At 34.1% G+C, this 16,811-nt stretch overlaps 4 protein-coding genes across 11 annotated transcripts in view; 2 read left to right on the forward strand and 2 right to left on the reverse strand.

The window, feature by feature from the left end:
- LOC109336642 (phosphopantothenoylcysteine decarboxylase subunit VHS3) overlaps positions 1-1,044 on the reverse strand; it is a 2,968-nt gene extending 1,924 nt beyond the window's left edge. Inside the window, exon 1 of the mRNA XM_019573360.1 lies at positions 356-1,044. Coding sequence (XP_019428905.1) covers positions 362-787 — 426 coding nt within the window. The 5' untranslated portion in view covers positions 788-1,044 and the 3' untranslated portion in view covers positions 356-361. The remainder of the gene's footprint in view (positions 1-355) is intronic.
- On the reverse strand, positions 2,407-6,382 carry LOC109336641 (mitochondrial substrate carrier family protein ucpB). Its single transcript, XM_019573358.1, has 9 exons — positions 6,172-6,382; positions 5,978-6,097; positions 5,226-5,287; positions 4,903-5,139; positions 4,654-4,824; positions 4,466-4,515; positions 3,970-4,102; positions 2,886-2,923; positions 2,407-2,736 (listed from the first exon to the last, which is right to left on the reverse strand). The coding sequence occupies exons 1-9, from the start codon at positions 6,212-6,214 to the stop codon at positions 2,640-2,642; spliced, it is 951 nt and encodes a 316-aa protein (XP_019428903.1). The 5' UTR covers positions 6,215-6,382; the 3' UTR covers positions 2,407-2,639.
- On the forward strand, positions 6,983-9,686 carry LOC109336798 (U1 small nuclear ribonucleoprotein C). Its single transcript, XM_019573623.1, has 7 exons — positions 6,983-7,120; positions 7,212-7,255; positions 7,335-7,377; positions 7,862-7,903; positions 7,991-8,261; positions 9,009-9,274; positions 9,363-9,686. The coding sequence occupies exons 2-6, from the start codon at positions 7,248-7,250 to the stop codon at positions 9,260-9,262; spliced, it is 618 nt and encodes a 205-aa protein (XP_019429168.1). The 5' UTR covers positions 6,983-7,120; positions 7,212-7,247; the 3' UTR covers positions 9,263-9,274; positions 9,363-9,686.
- LOC109336482 (short-chain dehydrogenase reductase 3a-like) lies at positions 10,852-16,354 on the forward strand. 8 transcript variants are annotated; one of them, XM_019573096.1, is made up of 4 exons: positions 10,875-11,004; positions 14,495-14,575; positions 14,752-14,829; positions 15,495-16,354. In XM_019573096.1, exons 2-4 carry the CDS (start codon positions 14,556-14,558, stop codon positions 16,297-16,299), a joined length of 903 nt encoding a protein of 300 aa, XP_019428641.1. In that variant the 5' UTR covers positions 10,875-11,004; positions 14,495-14,555; the 3' UTR covers positions 16,300-16,354. The 8 variants fall into 8 exon arrangements, with proteins under 8 accessions (XP_019428644.1, XP_019428646.1, XP_019428648.1 ...); XM_019573099.1 differs by lacking the exons at positions 14,495-14,575; positions 14,752-14,829; positions 15,495-16,354 and adding exons at positions 11,294-11,371; positions 12,284-13,132 and having other exon boundaries at positions 10,852-11,071; XM_019573101.1 differs by lacking the exons at positions 14,495-14,575; positions 14,752-14,829; positions 15,495-16,354 and adding exons at positions 11,300-11,371; positions 12,284-13,132 and having other exon boundaries at positions 10,852-11,071.

Raw genomic sequence — 16,811 nt, forward strand, 5'->3', positions numbered from 1 at the left:
TATATATATATATATATATATATATGTTTATATATGTATGTATATATGTTTATATATATTACAATATACATGTTCATAATCAAATCTTGAACTTGAACTGGAATTGCTTTAATCCACAGTATACACATACACATACTAAGACCAAACTGAACCTGTGGCTTCTCCTATACATAACTTCTTCAATCATCTGAATTTCAGAAGAGAAAATAAAACAAATAATTCTGAACAGAAAACATGAAATAAGTCCACAACAAAACAATTAGCTTCATCAACTAGAATTATGTTGATAAATTAGAAAGTAGCTAAGCTAGGCCATGGAATATTGAACACTGAGCAAAGATGGATCAGAATAGTGATAATATCAAGATGCCAAACAAGCTTCCCAGAATAATCTATTCTTTTCCATCTCATCCACAAACTCTTGGTTTGAATTAGAAGACACATAAATCTTCTGGTTTTCTTCTTGCATTTCATCATCCTCACAATATGATGCACCATAAACACCATCTACTAACTCCTCATTCTCTTTCTTCTCATCACCATATTCATCATCACAAGACTCATCATCATCATACATATTTATGAGCTCATCAGAATTAGATGTATCAGATTCATCATAGCTGCAAGATAGAGCATCATCACCATCATCATCATCACAATCCTGATCATCTACTCTGTGATGTTCATACAAATTTCCATTCATCATAGGATCACAATCAGCTTCAGAGTCACCAGAAGCTTCAAAAAGAATGTAAGAAGAAAAATCTGCATGGCCCTTAATGTTCATGACCCTTTAAAACAAGATCAACCTTTTTTGTTCTTTTCTTTGTTTGAGTTCGATATGTCTTAGGATCCTAAAACCACTACTATTGAAGAAAAACACAACATGGGTATTTCATATATAGTAAAATCAAAATCATAAGCAAACATGGGCTCTCTTGTTTGACACTTTCGGTGACAAAAAACTTAAGAATGTTTCAAAACACAAGAGTCTACAAATGGGAGGTGTCATTATTAAAAAGGTGTAGAAAGAGTTGTCATAGTCTTCTAGAATGATAGGCAATGAGTGCATCCCCCAATAGTAATATAGAATAGGAATTTGTAGACTTGTAGTTTTTGTATCCACACTTTTCCACAAGGAATTGTAGACAATGATTTGACATATATGGAGCCTTATCTTAATATCTTAATTAAGACTCTCCAAGTGGTTTGATATGATTTATGTGATCTTAATATATGCTGAAATCATGCTTAATACTCCTCAGTCATTTCCTCATGTTAGGTGTATGTGATTAAATTATATGTGAAAGATAAATATAATCATCTTTCCCTTAAAATCCAAGTGGGTTTGTTTGTAATACACATTAGCTATAACAGCTAATTCACTATTTTTATAATCTAGTTCTAGTCAAAAGTTGGCTGCAGAGTAACACGTTATAAATAGACATATTTTATTTAAAAGTATGCTCCATTTCTAAGTAATTGACAAAGATTGGTTTTTGTAATAACAACATTGTTTTCTATTATATAATCTTTTATTGTAAGACTACTAATCCTTAGGATATATACATGTGGATTGCATGACACATATCGAAACGTTTGTAATTCCGTGTTTGATAATTTCGGATAAAAACGTACAAGTCACGGGTAGCCACGAAACGTGTACTGGGGAGCCAATTGAGTCAAAATTTGCGTCAGTTTTCAGTTTTGAACCTTTTGACCTATTTCCAGTTTACTTTATCGGTGGAGTTTATGTTAATTTAATGGTATAAAGTCTCATTAAATTTCATGAAAATTAAAAAGTCAAATATTTAATTTTTGAGAGATAATATAAACTTGAAAAAAATTAGTTCCTTACCATAAAAATTAGAGAGTATCATTAGTAGTACCAGAAATTTTTGATGTACTCCGTAAAAGAAATTCTATACTTGTTTAATAAAACTATCAAATTTCTTCAAATTTGACGTACTTGTAGAAAAACAAAATCGACTTATTTGGACGAATTTTTTGTTGAGAGATAATTCGGTGCCTTTTTTCTACCTGTTCTTGAATAAAGAGAACCTTACCTCATCCTCATTTTTTTCTTAAATTAAAATCTCAACTCCAAAGATCCTTTACTCATTTAATAACGTTACAATAAATTTCATTGGATAAAACTGTAGTATAGTAGGAGCTAGGAGGGGATTGGTTAAGGAGTAGTTTAAGTACATTCGTTAAAAAATAACAAGAAAAAAATGCATTAGAAAATTAAATTTAGTAGATATGAAAACATTAAAGTCGTCATTTTAAAGATGAAGTTTGCAACTTTGCAACTTCTTTAACATTATTTGCAAGTTTGCAGCAAATGACTAATTATTACAATGATATAATGATTAATCATATTACAAACAACTAAATTATTACAATGATATAACTAAACTATTAATCATGTTACAAACAACTACAATATTTGTTCAAATCTTTCAAAAAAAATGTGATCTTGTTCTCTGGGGAATGCACCTCAAATCACCAATGAAAATAACCTCAAAAACTATCAGAAAGAATCTCCCAACTGGGACTTGAATGCTAAAAGAGTAGTTCTAATTCTTCAGCTCTTTTAAGAATCACTAGTCAGTGCCAAGTGGAGACTCCTACTGTTACTAGAGTGCCTTCAATCCAGCATGCTTTCTTAGCTCCTCACATAATAGAAGTGTAATTGTGGTTTGAGGCCCTAATCTTGCAAATATTGCAAAGCCCCTGAATAAACATAACTCTATTAGCAAACTAATATCCAAGCAAAAGGTTATGTGTTCCCTGTCCCAAAGATTAAAACTTTTATAAAAACCTGTGTTTTCAAGATAATGTAAAGCAAAGGAGTCCCATATAAGAATGGTGTTAGAACTCACCCTTTGTAAAGTGCCCTTGGACCCTCTGTGAGCAGGACCTGAAACCACACAAGACAAATATGTTCAATAACAAAGGTAATTCATAATGAATACAGATGTGAAAATCTAGCACTTTATTCATAGTTGGGGTATGAAAGTCATCTCATTATTATCGTCAGATAATAAACTGAATAATCTCATTCTATTTCAATCTTTTAAACCCATTCAGTAGAGGGAGCAAGAGAGACAGAGAACTATTCAGGGCTTCTTTTTGTTTGTAGGTAAATAACTGACACTATTCTTGACTAATGTTCTATAAAATATGGAGGCTCTGCATTTTACTGACCAAAATAAAATGCAATCATTCATTCTGGAATCAAAGTCATTCAACCATCAAATGTACTAAAGAAGAACCAAAGTCAGGCCAGACCGAAGCATACAAAATACATGACACAGTATCAAGTTATCAACCATTCTCTTTCAAAGTAAGATAACTTATTTCACCTAAAAAAAAGAAAGATAACTAAAACCAAACAGATTTTCCAAGATTACAATACACTAGCCTAATAACTCTTGGTATTTGGTAACAATACTTTATGGCAGTAGCATTGCCATAATACAACAGAAGTATAAATCTCATAACAAAAGTATTAGAAAACCAAATATTCTTACCCTTATCTATGAATTGATTTTTCTTTCTTTACTGATAAAATATCAATGAATTGATTTCCATAATTCCAACCTCCGACTATTTTAGATGCAGAAGTATGGCCTCCACTTAAAGGAAAATGTCAGAAAATCTTATTTCCCAAGTCAGGAAAGGTGTTTCACAGAACACTGTCATACTAATCTGTCAGTTTTTAGGCCAAACTTGAGTTACGTCCTTCACTTTTATTTCTATTTTATAGAGTGAGCTACGTCCTTTAAACTATCCTAAAATCAAGTTGTTATCGTCAACACATTTCAATGTTTCTTTCCTTTACATTGTTTCAGAATTCAGCCTAAAATTTATGAACAAGTTTTGAACTGTGGTAAATAAGCAGAAGACTAGAAAAGAAAAAGGTAATGCAGGTTTGGGAGATAATGGAGACAAGAACATTAGTACCTGGTATGCACAATGGAATCCGCTTTTATAGATTCTAGCACTCTTCGATTCTCGCTGCAACATGAGACGAGTTTTAACCATATCCACAGGTGCAGTTATGATGGTGCTCAGTATGCCTGCAACTGTGCTTGAGCTAAATATGGTACAAACTACAATTAGTTCTCAGGTGGGTTAATTAATAGAAATTAAGTTTTGATTTAATAAAAACGATAAATTTTGGGGGCATTCAAATGAATTCAGAGCTGAATGGTGTGCCAGCATGGGAAAATTGTTACAGTTCATCAAAAGAAGAAAACTGATTAGACAACTTTTACGGGAAGATATTTACTTTAGTTTGAATATGTTATTTCTTTTTTATGCTTCTTTAATCTCCACTACTCGAAAGCTGTCACCCATGGTTTTGGTCAATCTTCAGGTTTTAACCATATTCAGTTTACTTTGATTCAGTTTGCATCGAGCAAAATGGGAAGAAATGAAATTAGGAGGAGAGCCCTACATCAGCTGCAGATGAAATCCTTCTTCAAGAGATGTCCACCTGACTAAAAGCTGCACTGGGAGAGAGGAGAACAAATAATGAAAAATGATAGAATTGACAGTAAAGATAAAAATAAGTAAGAGGAAAACCAATTAGTGCTAGTTTCATTTTCATTGACCAAAATAAAAATACAACAGTAAAAAGTTTACCTGCTTGGTTTCGTCATATGTAGCGAGCTGGGATGCAGTCAAGGCAGCTGCTCTGGCCATAGCAGGGCCCACCCCTTTCCAAAGAGCTTTGGTTCCCTCTTCAGATACAGTCCTCCGAAGTTCTGCAATTGGTCCATTCCTTCTAGTGTCTCGATTCATTTGCAAGCGCACCTGATTGCGGGAATATGATTTTAAAGAAACATAAAAAGGAAATAAATCAATTTAGCAGAAACTGATACAATACCTCACCTTAAGAACTTCAATTGGATTGGTCAGTGCAGTCGCAAAAGCACCAGCAAACATTCCAGAAGCAATTTTAACTAAAACATTGGAGGAGCCAAAAGCAAGATCACATGCATGCTTACAGGGTTCATACAAGCCCAAGCGTAATCCTCCGTAAATAACTGACCTTGTTAGTGCAGGTGTTAAACCCAGATACAAAGACTTCGGTCCTTCATTTTTCACCACACTTAAAAATAATTGTCCCTGAACAAATGCTTAACTGATAAAGGTTCTGTAGTATAATGTGATAACTAAGGTCTAAAGAGGAAAGGTTAAGCTCAGCAAAATACCATTCCACTCAAAGGACCTTTCTCGCCAACAAGTTGCATTTGTAGCCTTACTTTCAATACATCTGCACATAATGTAGAAACAAATTACATAGATATACATATTTATTACAGCCGTTGACTTCGTGTGCTACTTATTAAGTATGAATATGCAAAAGAATAGAATAAACAATTGTATATTCTGGTAAACACTTGTAACTTGCTAGTGTTATTCTCGCCTTTAGTTTAGGGCCAATAACCTCAACAGATAGTTTAACACTTTTGTCAACAAAATAATTCAAAAACTCTAATTGGTCACTCATTACCATCAAATTGGTCAATGAAGAACAAAATTGATGGAATTAATCATCACTGAAGGACCAATGTGGTCACACATATCATACAAAATATGGTTAGAAAAACAGATTTGATACCGAGATACACCCCAACTCCGATAAATATTAAAGCTTTGCTTAAATGTGTATATAGGGGCAGATTCATGATCAATTTGTATTACACAGTTAACATAAACATCTAAATCTTCCTTTTCAGAAGGTACTAGATTAATAGTTATTCACAGTTAAACTCAACCCACAATAATAATTATTTATCTCTTTCAGATAAAATAAATAAATAGAAAATAAAGATGGTAGTAGTTCACATAGGGTATATATCTAGGATGCTGGTTAACATAAAAGTAAATATAATTGAATGAGTTTGAAAACTAATAAAGAAAGAAAATGGGCACAATATAAAAGATAGAGATAGAGAAAGACCTAGAGGGTGAGTAATAGTAGTAGCAACAGCAACGGAAAATCCACTTGTACCAAAGTGATTAAAAATGGTGGAAGGTGACGCACCCCAATTCTGTTTCTCTTCATTCACACCTCTTTTTCCTGATACATTGAAATTCTTCTTAATATTATTACCATCGCGGGATGAGGCATAGAAATATAGATTGAAATGTAACCTGAAAGTGTCGAATTATCATTGGAAGTAGAATTTGCAGCCATTTTAGCTTTTTCTCTTGGGAACAAAAAGGTCAACACCTCTCTGATTTGTGATCCAAACAAATTAAGAGAAAGGAAAAATGTGAAGAAGAAAAAAACAGCGACACCTTCGGTTTCGGGACAGAGAAGAATAATCACAAACTAGAATAAACGAGCGACTCAATTTTCTTTTTCTTTTTCTTTCTGAACAATGGCAAAGCTTGTATCAGTGTTGGACCAATCACAATTTACCAAAACATTTAAATTTCAACATACGTTAAAATTATAAATTAACCTCATATAAAATACTCTTGTACTTATCTTGTTATTTTTAGGTTTTAATTTTGTTATCAGTTTATTTTTTATCTTATAAATGTTTTCCGATTTCACCTTACATTATTGAAATTTTTATTTTCTCCTTTCAAGACAATTTTTAATATCTTTCCCGTTGAAGTTGAACCTTAGTTTATTAGTCCTGTTTTTTTCTTTTAATAAATATTATTTTCAAAAATTGAATTCTTGATTTTTTTTAATCATTTTAGAAATTTAGTTGAGTTCAGTATATTAATATTTTGTTGGTTATCGATAGAAAATATGAAAATTAGGATTGAGTTTAGTAATTTTCAGCGTAAATTAAACACTATTATAATATAGGATAAAATTGATGAATATTAGAAATTCAAAAAAGAAGACTAATATTAACCTTTTATTTTGTTACATGATGACCAAAAAGCATTACAATTAGATAAAAGATGTAAAAATGTAAAAAATGACAAACCCTAATAGGAGTACTTTATTTCACCTTTCTTCCTATCTTCCCAGTATCAAGAACTGCTCCAAAAATTCAAACCCCGCTTCCATTAAAAAACAATTCCAATTCCCCTTCACATCTCTGCAACTATTCAATTCTGGTGTGAACAACGACCTAGGGTATTTTCTCAATCTTTGATTGGTTTATTTCACTTCTACGGTTTTATCTTTCTACTTCTCACCTCTGTTTGGTTCATTAATGTATTTTTAGGGTTTTCTCGGAGAAGCCATTCACGTTGAAACAGCGATGCCTCGGTATGTCACTGACTCAGTAACTTAGCTATTCATTTTTCATGTTTCATCTAATCTTAATTTCTTGTCTTCTAATTTGCAGCTACTACTGTGACTATTGTGATACCTATCTCACTCATGACTCTGTAAGTTTTTCCGATCAAGATTTTGATTCTTTCTAATTGCTATTGTTTTGTTTGTGTTTAGGTTGCCCAAAAAACTGTTTTTTTTTTGTATTTGCCCCATCCGAGGGTTGGGGCAGCCCCACCAACAATGGACCATGATATGATTTGAATCGACGCCAACTTAATTGGCGCGAGTTTTCTTTAATAGTTGTGCCAATTGTCGTTGTCAATTTTTACCTTTTTAGTAGTACAATTGAAATACAATGGATAAGACTTCACTGCTCCTCACATGTTTCCAATCCAAGCCTGAAAGAAAGATTTAACTCTTCTAGAGTTTTCCTTTTCTTGTTGATCCAACTAGCACTAGTAAGATACAAACTGATTAACTGAATCTCACATGTTTTACTAATTATACGAGATTCGTTTAGGTTAATTTCATGTAACCTTGTTAGCGTCAATGACACATGACACATCTATTTGTTGCTAACTTTGTGTAATATTCCAGCCATCTGTGAGAAAGCAGCATAATGCAGGTTACAAACATAAGGTACCGTGGATTTTTCTTACTTCTTCAAATAGGTGCACAGCAGTATTCTCATATTCATGATGTTTAATAAATGTTTGTGCCTTTCAGGCAAATGTGAGGTCCTACTACCAGCAATTTGAAGAACAACAGACCCAAAGTTTAATTGATCAAAGGATCAAAGAACATCTTGGGCAAGCTACAGCATTTCAGCAGGTTGGTGTGGCTTATAATCATCTAATGGGTCAGAGACCAAACCTTCCCCCTATGTTGCCCCTACCAAGATTGCCTATCCCTGGAGGTGTACAAGTTCCTGGAGGTCAACCTCTAATGCCTGGGGGGTTCAGACCACTTTTGCCTAGACCAATGCCTGGTGCACCAGGTAAATATGTTCTTGCAAACTCTTTTCATCACTTCCATAAAACTGCTATATGCCTTCATTGAGGCATTCAAATTTGCCTTGGGCTTTCGCTCATTATGCATTTCACATGCAGACATGTGGTTTTCTTCTTTATTATGCACTGTGCTTATGACTCTGACAATAGTAATAGGAATGGTAGTTTTAGAGAGCAAGTTTATAATTATATAGCACCCATTGTAGAAAAGATGGCAGAATCTCGCCAGAATGTGCGGGCAAGACCTTTAATAAAAAGCCTGGACAAGACCTATAGATGCCATACTAAGGAAAGTAGATTGGATTGAGGGTAGGCTAATAGTTAGAGGTAGAGGGACACCAATAAAAACTATAGGCGGAAACCATTAAGAATTTAGCTTTAAATGCCTTGTCTATGGAAATGATTTACTATCCGACATTATGGTATTGTTTGTTCCATGTAGGCATCTAGTGGGAAAAGGCTTGGTGGTGTTTGTATGATTATGCACTATGCACATCTTGATGGCTTGCAACAAATTCATTTTGGCTTCTATTACTGCAATTACATTGTAATTTGGATTTTTCTTATTCAATCTATGATGGTTTTTCTCTCTTGTAATTTCATTTTTCCTAAATAAGAAAATACATGTATGTTTTTATTTGTTTAAAGCAGCAACCTTCCACTAAAGTAGCATTATATACTAGTTCTTTTTTCTTGCATATCTGATGTAAGTAGTTTTCAATTGGCATTCTTAGGATACGTTTCTGGACCTACCATGCCGCCAATGGTACCTATACCTGGTGCTCCCCAGGTACCAGGTCAAGCAATTACTTTGCCCGGACCGCCAACACTGGCTCCCCCACCAACAGCTCCTGGAAGCACTGCAACACCAGCTTCGAATGGTGCTCCCTCATCAGCAATGTATCAAGCCAATCCAATAGCACCCCAACCATCTGGAAGTTATGATAATTACAATGCCAATGCTCAAGCCCCTGAGGGCAATCACTGATCTGCTCAAATGGTATGTTATGCCATATTGAAACTTGCACTTATGCAATATTTTTTCATAATTACATTGCCTTATTCTCTGCTGTTTCAATTTGACTCAGGGAGAAAGCATGAGCATTCATTGCATTCAAATCAACATGTCTTGCGCAGTTCTTTGTGGATAATTCTATTCTGGTTTGAGTGTTGTGGCCTTAATTTTTTATGCTCTCCCTGCAATGAGGACTTTCACTGGCCAATGCTTAGTCATATTAAGAGCAACCCTAGAATATTGGCATATATCCTGTCAAGCAGTTTGAATGCAGGAAAAAATTGTATGAGTTACTTTTTGTGCCCCTAGATGGAAGTGTTAATTGCTTAGACTTTCTGACATAGCATGTGGATCTATTCTACTCCAGTTAATTAATTTTAGTTTTACTTAAGCTTTATCGTTAATAAACTTAGTTGCTGCTGAGTTTGGGAAATAATTTTTATCAAGTTCTAGTGCTCATAATTTCTTAAAAAATTGCTTAAGAGTGTATAATTGAAAACTTGGAGAGATATGACATAAAATACTGAAATGAATCTGGATTCATATTTCTTGTATGCTATGTAATCATGGTGGTTGGGTACTTAACTATGATAAAACTCTACAGACTTTTCTAGTGAGTAAAGAAACCAAGCAAGGGTGGTCACGTGAGTCACGGGTGCTGTCCTAAAATAGTGTACCACTTCATGTGTCACTGTTTATGAGTGGTCAAAAAAATAATTAAATATTAAATTTTTAATTTAAATATATTTTTTTAACCAATCACAAACAGTGACATATGGAGTGACACACTTTGTGAGACAATAGATGTGCTCTCCGCACTCGTGTACATACCCCAAAGAAAACCTGCCATGGTCTCTCACCCTGTCCCATAAGCTACCATGGTTACCATCTATATTCTCTTATCTTTACATTTAGATATACTTATTCTCATATAATCTATCATCTCCGACCCTGGTAAATTTGAAGAAGATAGATGTAAAATACTTGCATGAGAAAATATTAATGATTGAATCATGGTCATAAGACAAACAATTTTGCTCACCCTCTTATATGATTTTATTTTACATATTACATTTAATAGAATTCTTATAATAAATTATGTGTGGGCAAGAATACCTTAGATTCAACTTCAGGGAAATGAGGAAGAGGAGAGACAATGGACTTTTCTAAAGGATTTTGTAGCTTCGGCGAACTGAAGAAGGAAAAATATCCACCCAAACTAAAGTTGCTATAGTGAAAGGATCAAATTAAATTTTAAGAAAAGAAGGACTAAACCACATTGAATTGTGAATAGATAAAAAAAATTGTACTTAATAAGTGCATGTTGTTTAGCTACGTTCTCAAATGACCAAATTACTACTGGAGAATCTTACTGTATGATCCCATACCAAGCTTTACTTGTCCCTACACAAAATCAGGTGCACTGTTATCATGTTGAATTGTAGGTGCAAAAAGAGGTCAAAAGTTATAGCTGTCTCTCATGTCAATTTATTGATCCGCTCCATGTTACTGCAAGCTGTCCATGTGATGAATGTGGGTAAAATTTTCAACAATTGCCAATAATATTTGTTGTATAATATTTTATTGTCAACCTTTGACTACAAGGGCTTTCCTTTGTATAAGTTTTATGTGTGTAAGAGAGAAAAATGAGCATGGGTTTCTCATATCAATATCACATTCTCTACATTTCTGTATATGTTTTTGTTTAGTCTACACTACAACAATTTCCTGTCTCTAAGCCTTTGTTGTCTGGCAGAAAAACATGTTAAGAATTGGTTTGAGGTTGGTTTCACTATTCTGCCTTAAATCTTTTCTATGTTTTAATTTGTTAGTTTTTCTTATCTATCTATTCTGTTTGATGATTAAAAAGTTAATGATTGCAAAATTAAGTATATTAAAGAATATATTAAAGCATTAAGGATGAAGTGTACTCTTCATTTAGTGCTTTGATTATTTTTGAGTTCTCAACAATACTTCAACTCATTATGTTTCTGGTAATTGTGAATATAGTGAAAATGGTTGCTGTTCAAGGGTTTTGGTTGCTGAGAGCTTCTACAGGTTTTTGTCTACTAAAACTGGCCGGTATGACAAAGCATCCATCACATTCATCTTTGTCTTCAATTTAAAACTTCTACCTTCTATTCATGATTTTGAACTGCGGTTATAGTCACTGTTGCAGCATTTATGTTACTTTTAGTGCAAAAATGCAACTGCAGTTACAGTCACAGAAGATTATTAAAACTCTAATATGGTGATGCATTTGTGGTTACAAATGTCACAAAGTATAAACTATTAAAACTAGAATATTATGATGCAATTGCGGTCGCAGTCTTGCATACTTTTCAAAAGCTTCCTTGGCCTACAGCTATTAATATGTTATGATGATGCAAACACGAATAATTATGGTTAGTGTGCTGAAGAATTAGATTAGCATTAGAAAACACAGAAAAGTGAGATATAAATAACCTCCATTTATTGTAGACTATGTCTCTAATGAAATGAGGAGATAATCACAAGATACACCAAGATTAAGAAACAACTATGAAGATTGCTTCATCAACCAAAAGACTAATTGATTTCACAGTATATTGTATGAATTAACTAAAATATTTCAAATATCTTAATGAACAAATAGATGTTAATATGTTATGCTAGTGTATAAATATTCTAACATGGTCATGGGAAAGTTTTGCAAAAAAAGATTATTTTCTACTAATTAAGTACACTATTAGAATTTGTTGTTTAACATCTCTTGTAGATTAAGAAATATTTACATGATGGGAGTTTTTCAATAAATACATAGCAGCATAAGAGACTGACTTGAATAGCATGCAAGTCCACTACTCGAGTTCTTTTGCTTGCATATCATGATATACTTCCTTAGGCAGCCACATGTGAATGAATCAGACGTTTCTGCAGCTAATTTCCTTTACATTTGCTGTATCGAATGATGTCGATTAAGCCTTTAATTCGCATTTGATTTTGGTGATCTAGGAAGCTGCAAGACAAAGTTGCACTGATTACTGGAGGAGGAAGTGGCATAGGAAAGGCTACAGCAACAAAGTTCATTAATAATGGTGCAAAGGTAATCATTGCAGACATCCAACAACAAATTGGCCAAGAAACTGCAAAAGAACTAGGACCAAATGCTACTTTCATAACATGCGATGTCAGCAAAGAGTCGGACATATCAAGAGCTGTTGATTTTGCCATTTCTGAATACAATCAGCTTGATATCATGTACAACAATGCAGCAATAGCCTGCAGCACTCCTCCAAGCATTGTTGACCTGGACCTGGCATTGTTTGACAAAGCTATGGCTGTAAATATTCGAGGGGTTGTGGCAGGTATCAAGCATGCAGCGCGCGTAATGATCCCACGTAAATCCGGCTCCATTCTATGTACGTCCAGCATTGCTGGAGTGATGGGAGGAATGGGCCCTCATGCCTACTCAGTGTCCAAATTTGCTGTTATAGGACTTGTTAAATCTCTGACTTCAGAGATGTGCACCTATGGAATCAGAGTCAATTGCATATCACCTTTCGGCATTCCCACTCCTATTACCATGAAAGAAATAAGCCGGATGTATCCACATCTTGATGCTAATCAAATTGTGGAATTAATTCATAGTGCTGGTGTCCTTAAGGGAGCAATTTGTGAAGCCAATGACATTGCAAATGCAGCATTATATCTTGCATCTGATGATGCAAAGTATGTTAGTGGCCAGAATTTGGTAGTGGATGGTGGTTTTACATCATTTAAGAATTTCAACTTTCCTGCACCAAATCAAGTGTAATAGAATTTGTGCCATTTATGATTGTAATAAAGTTTATTTCAATATTTGTATTCACTCTTGCAAACTCAAATAACATCTCTCATATAACCAATGCTGGAAATATCAGACCACCATTTTGATTTGGATCTTGACCTTCAGTGAGTACCCCAGTGTTCAAAAATGAATTATAGGGACCATACTAAGAAATAATGACCTTCACCCACAAGGCCTCCCTCCCTTTCCTTAAGCTTTGACCCCCTTGTGATAAGTGCCTTCTTTTCTAACCAGCAAGCCGCTTAGATAAGGTGTTTGAAACATATTTACATAATTCTCTCGTTTACCAGTCGTCTCTCACGTACCGAATGTCGCATACCATGTACCGAGTTCATCATAATTCAGGTATCATAAAATTAATGTAAAAAGTGAAGAACTTAAACCATGTACTGCGTACGCATACCAGGTAACTATGGTTAGAAACATCATCCCATGTTGAAGCTCTTCTAGGATCCACTCCAAGTGGAATGCCCGGATACAAGTAGGGGAGAGAACCAGCTTTACACTTCAAGAATTGTGATGCTGAATTGAAGAGAGCTTTTCTTGAAAGCCACTTTCAAACCTGAACTAAGTTCAAAACATGACAAAATACTTTTCATATTGGAGATGTGAAAACACATTTTCATCCATACCAACTTTGAACCCTGAAAGCAGTTGCAGCCCATTGATTAGGACAACTATCATAGTTGAGGATAATCTACTGTTTGCACTTTTGAGATAATCTTATAAAGTGCACCAATGGCTCTCCCAAAGTTCTTCTTAAATCCTACATTACAATTGTGAGATGAGATTCTAGCTCCCCTAAGGTTCTTATCATGACATTATAATAAATTCATATTCTTTGACCAGCTTCTCAAATGACTTGAGAGTCCCACATTAGAAATAGGGCATGGGATTTTAATGGTGTCCAAACCAAGGTTTCTTATGGTAATGTGATATTAAATGCATATTTTTTAACCACATTCTCAAATGACTTGAGCCCCACATTATAAGTAGTGGATGAGATTTTAGTAGCGTGGCTCTCCTCTCCCTAGAAGCCCCACTCCTTGTGGGGGAGACCGGTAAAACCGCAATAAGGAAAGTAGATCAAATGGAAGTTAGTCTACTTCCTAGAAAAAAAGGAGACCAAGAAAAATCATATGGGAAATGATAAAGAAAATCGATTTAATCAATATTTTGTTAATAAACATGATTAATGATATAACATTATGATGTAGCCGATTTCACCTAATGGGATAAATGCATGCTTGATTGTTATTGTTGGCTATCCCTAGGTCGTATGATAATGTTATAATGTCTACATATTATATCCACTTTCTCAAATGACAAAATTATATGTGAAGTCTTATTATATTTTCTCAAACCAAGCTCAGCAGATAACTAGTCACTCTCTCTCTCTCTCTCTCTTTGTGAGCCTTTTTTATTTGGCAGAAAATCATGTTAAGAATTGGTTTGAGGTTGGTTTCACTATTCTGACTTCAGTTATGTATCTGTTTTAGTTTGTTTGATTTCATTATCTATCTATTCCATTTGATGATTAAAAAATATGATTGCAAAATTAAGTATAGGAATTTGTGCTCTACTTTCCACTTAATCTGCAATTCAAGCTCACTATATTGCTGCTAATTGGCAGATACAGTGAAAATGGTTCCTATTCAAGAGCTTTGGTTGCTGAGACCTTCCAAAGGTTTTTTTCTACTAACACTGCCAGGTATTACAAAATTATCCTTTACATTTGTCTTTGATTTACATTTCTATCCTCTACTAAGGTATTTGATTTACATTTTTATCCTCTACTCAAATTGCTACACCAAGTTAGATAACTCTTTAATATCATAATATTATTTAGGAAACAACTAAGGTATTCCAAAATATCCTCATGTACAATGAAGATATTATGAGATATTTTTTAAATAATTTAGCACTTGTCTCAAATCAAAGCTTAACTTGTTACAGTTAAATGCACTAAATAGAATCTTTCTCACCATAGAAACTCACTCTAGAGGAGCTTGATCAAAACTAAAAAATAATCTTAAAAACAACATTGAGAACTTGGAAAAGTACAACAAAATAAGGGTCAAATTGCATTTGGAATAAAACAAAGCTGCATAAAGTCAATCCAGTAATAGAGTCAATCATTTTTGGCTCAAAACTGAGACTCCAAAGTTCACTGATTGAGCTCTTTCACATGCATTTGATATACTACTGTTTGTAGCATCATGTGAATGAATTACATGATTTATTGCAGCTCTTTTTCCTTGTATTTGATGCAATGACTTTAAATTGATGCAATGACATTACCATATGATGTTGTCTAGAGGTCTTTGTCATTTAAGCTCTTGATTCGGAATTTCGCATTTGATTTTGGCGATCTAGGAAGCTACAAGACAAAGTAGCACTGATCACTGGAGCAGCAAGTGGCATAGGAAAGGCTACAGCAACAGAATTCATTAATAATGGTGCAAAGGTAATTCTTGCTGACATCCAACAACAAATTGGACAAGAAACTGCAAAAGAATTAGGACCAAATGCTACTTTCATAATGTGCGATGTCAGCAATGAGTCAGACGTATCAAGAGCTGTTGATTTTGCTGTTTCGGAACACAACCAGCTTGATATCATGTACAATAATGCTGGGATAATTGGTAGCAATCCTCCAAACATTGTGGACCTGGACTTGGCCTTGTTTGACAAAGACATGAGTACAAATGTTCGCGGCGCTATGGCAGGTATAAAGCATGCAGCACTTGTAATGATCCCGCGTGGATCTGGTTCGATTCTATGTACATCAAGTGTTTCTGGAGTGATTGGAGGGATGGGCACTCACGCCTACTCGGTGTCCAAGTTTGCTGTTATAGGCATGGTTAAATCTTTGGCTTCAGAGCTGTGCAAGTTCGGAATCCGAATCAATTGCATATCACCTTTCGCAATTCCCACCCCTATTGCCATGAAACATTTGAGTAAGATATATGCACATCTTGATGCTCATAAAGTTGAGGAAATTGTTAATAACTTGGGTGTCCTAAAAGGAGCAATTTGTGAAGCCAGTGATATTGCAAATGCAGCACTTTATCTTGCATCTGATGATGCAAAATATGTTAGTGGACATAATTTGATTGTGGATGGAGGTTTTACATCTTTTAAGAATTTAGACTTTCCAGCACCGGACCAAGTGCAATAGAATTTGTGCCATTTACATATTTTGAATTTATCCATATTTGTGTAGTTCTTGTGTGCTATGGCAGTTATGTAAGCAAATTATGTGTATTCAGTGAGTAGTTTTCCTATTTGTGAAATGTTGAACGAGATTTTTGTTGATTTTTGTATTCAAATAGTGATTAGATTTGAGAACCTTATATCACATCACAATAGATAATAAATACTAAATAGTTGATATGGTAAACAGCCACATAAGTTGAATAGCTTACAACTTCTGCGCTTGGATTATACCAAAAGTTAAATAATTTACAACCAAGTGCATAATCTAAAATCTAAAATGAAGAAGAAAGAAAAAATATATTTTTATACTAAAAAACAAAATTAGGGTATTCATTAAATGGATGTGAAAATTTTCACCATTGTCTTCGGTCACGGTTTTGTACTGTTTGGGCTGGTCTCGTATCTGAAGCCCATTACCAGTGCAGACAATAATATTTATATCATGAATAAAATAAATTTGATAAATACCCATAC

The sequence above is a fragment of the Lupinus angustifolius genome, chromosome LG20 (genome assembly GCF_001865875.1).
Source record: "Lupinus angustifolius cultivar Tanjil chromosome LG20, LupAngTanjil_v1.0, whole genome shotgun sequence".
NCBI lineage: Eukaryota > Viridiplantae > Streptophyta > Magnoliopsida > Fabales > Fabaceae > Lupinus > Lupinus angustifolius.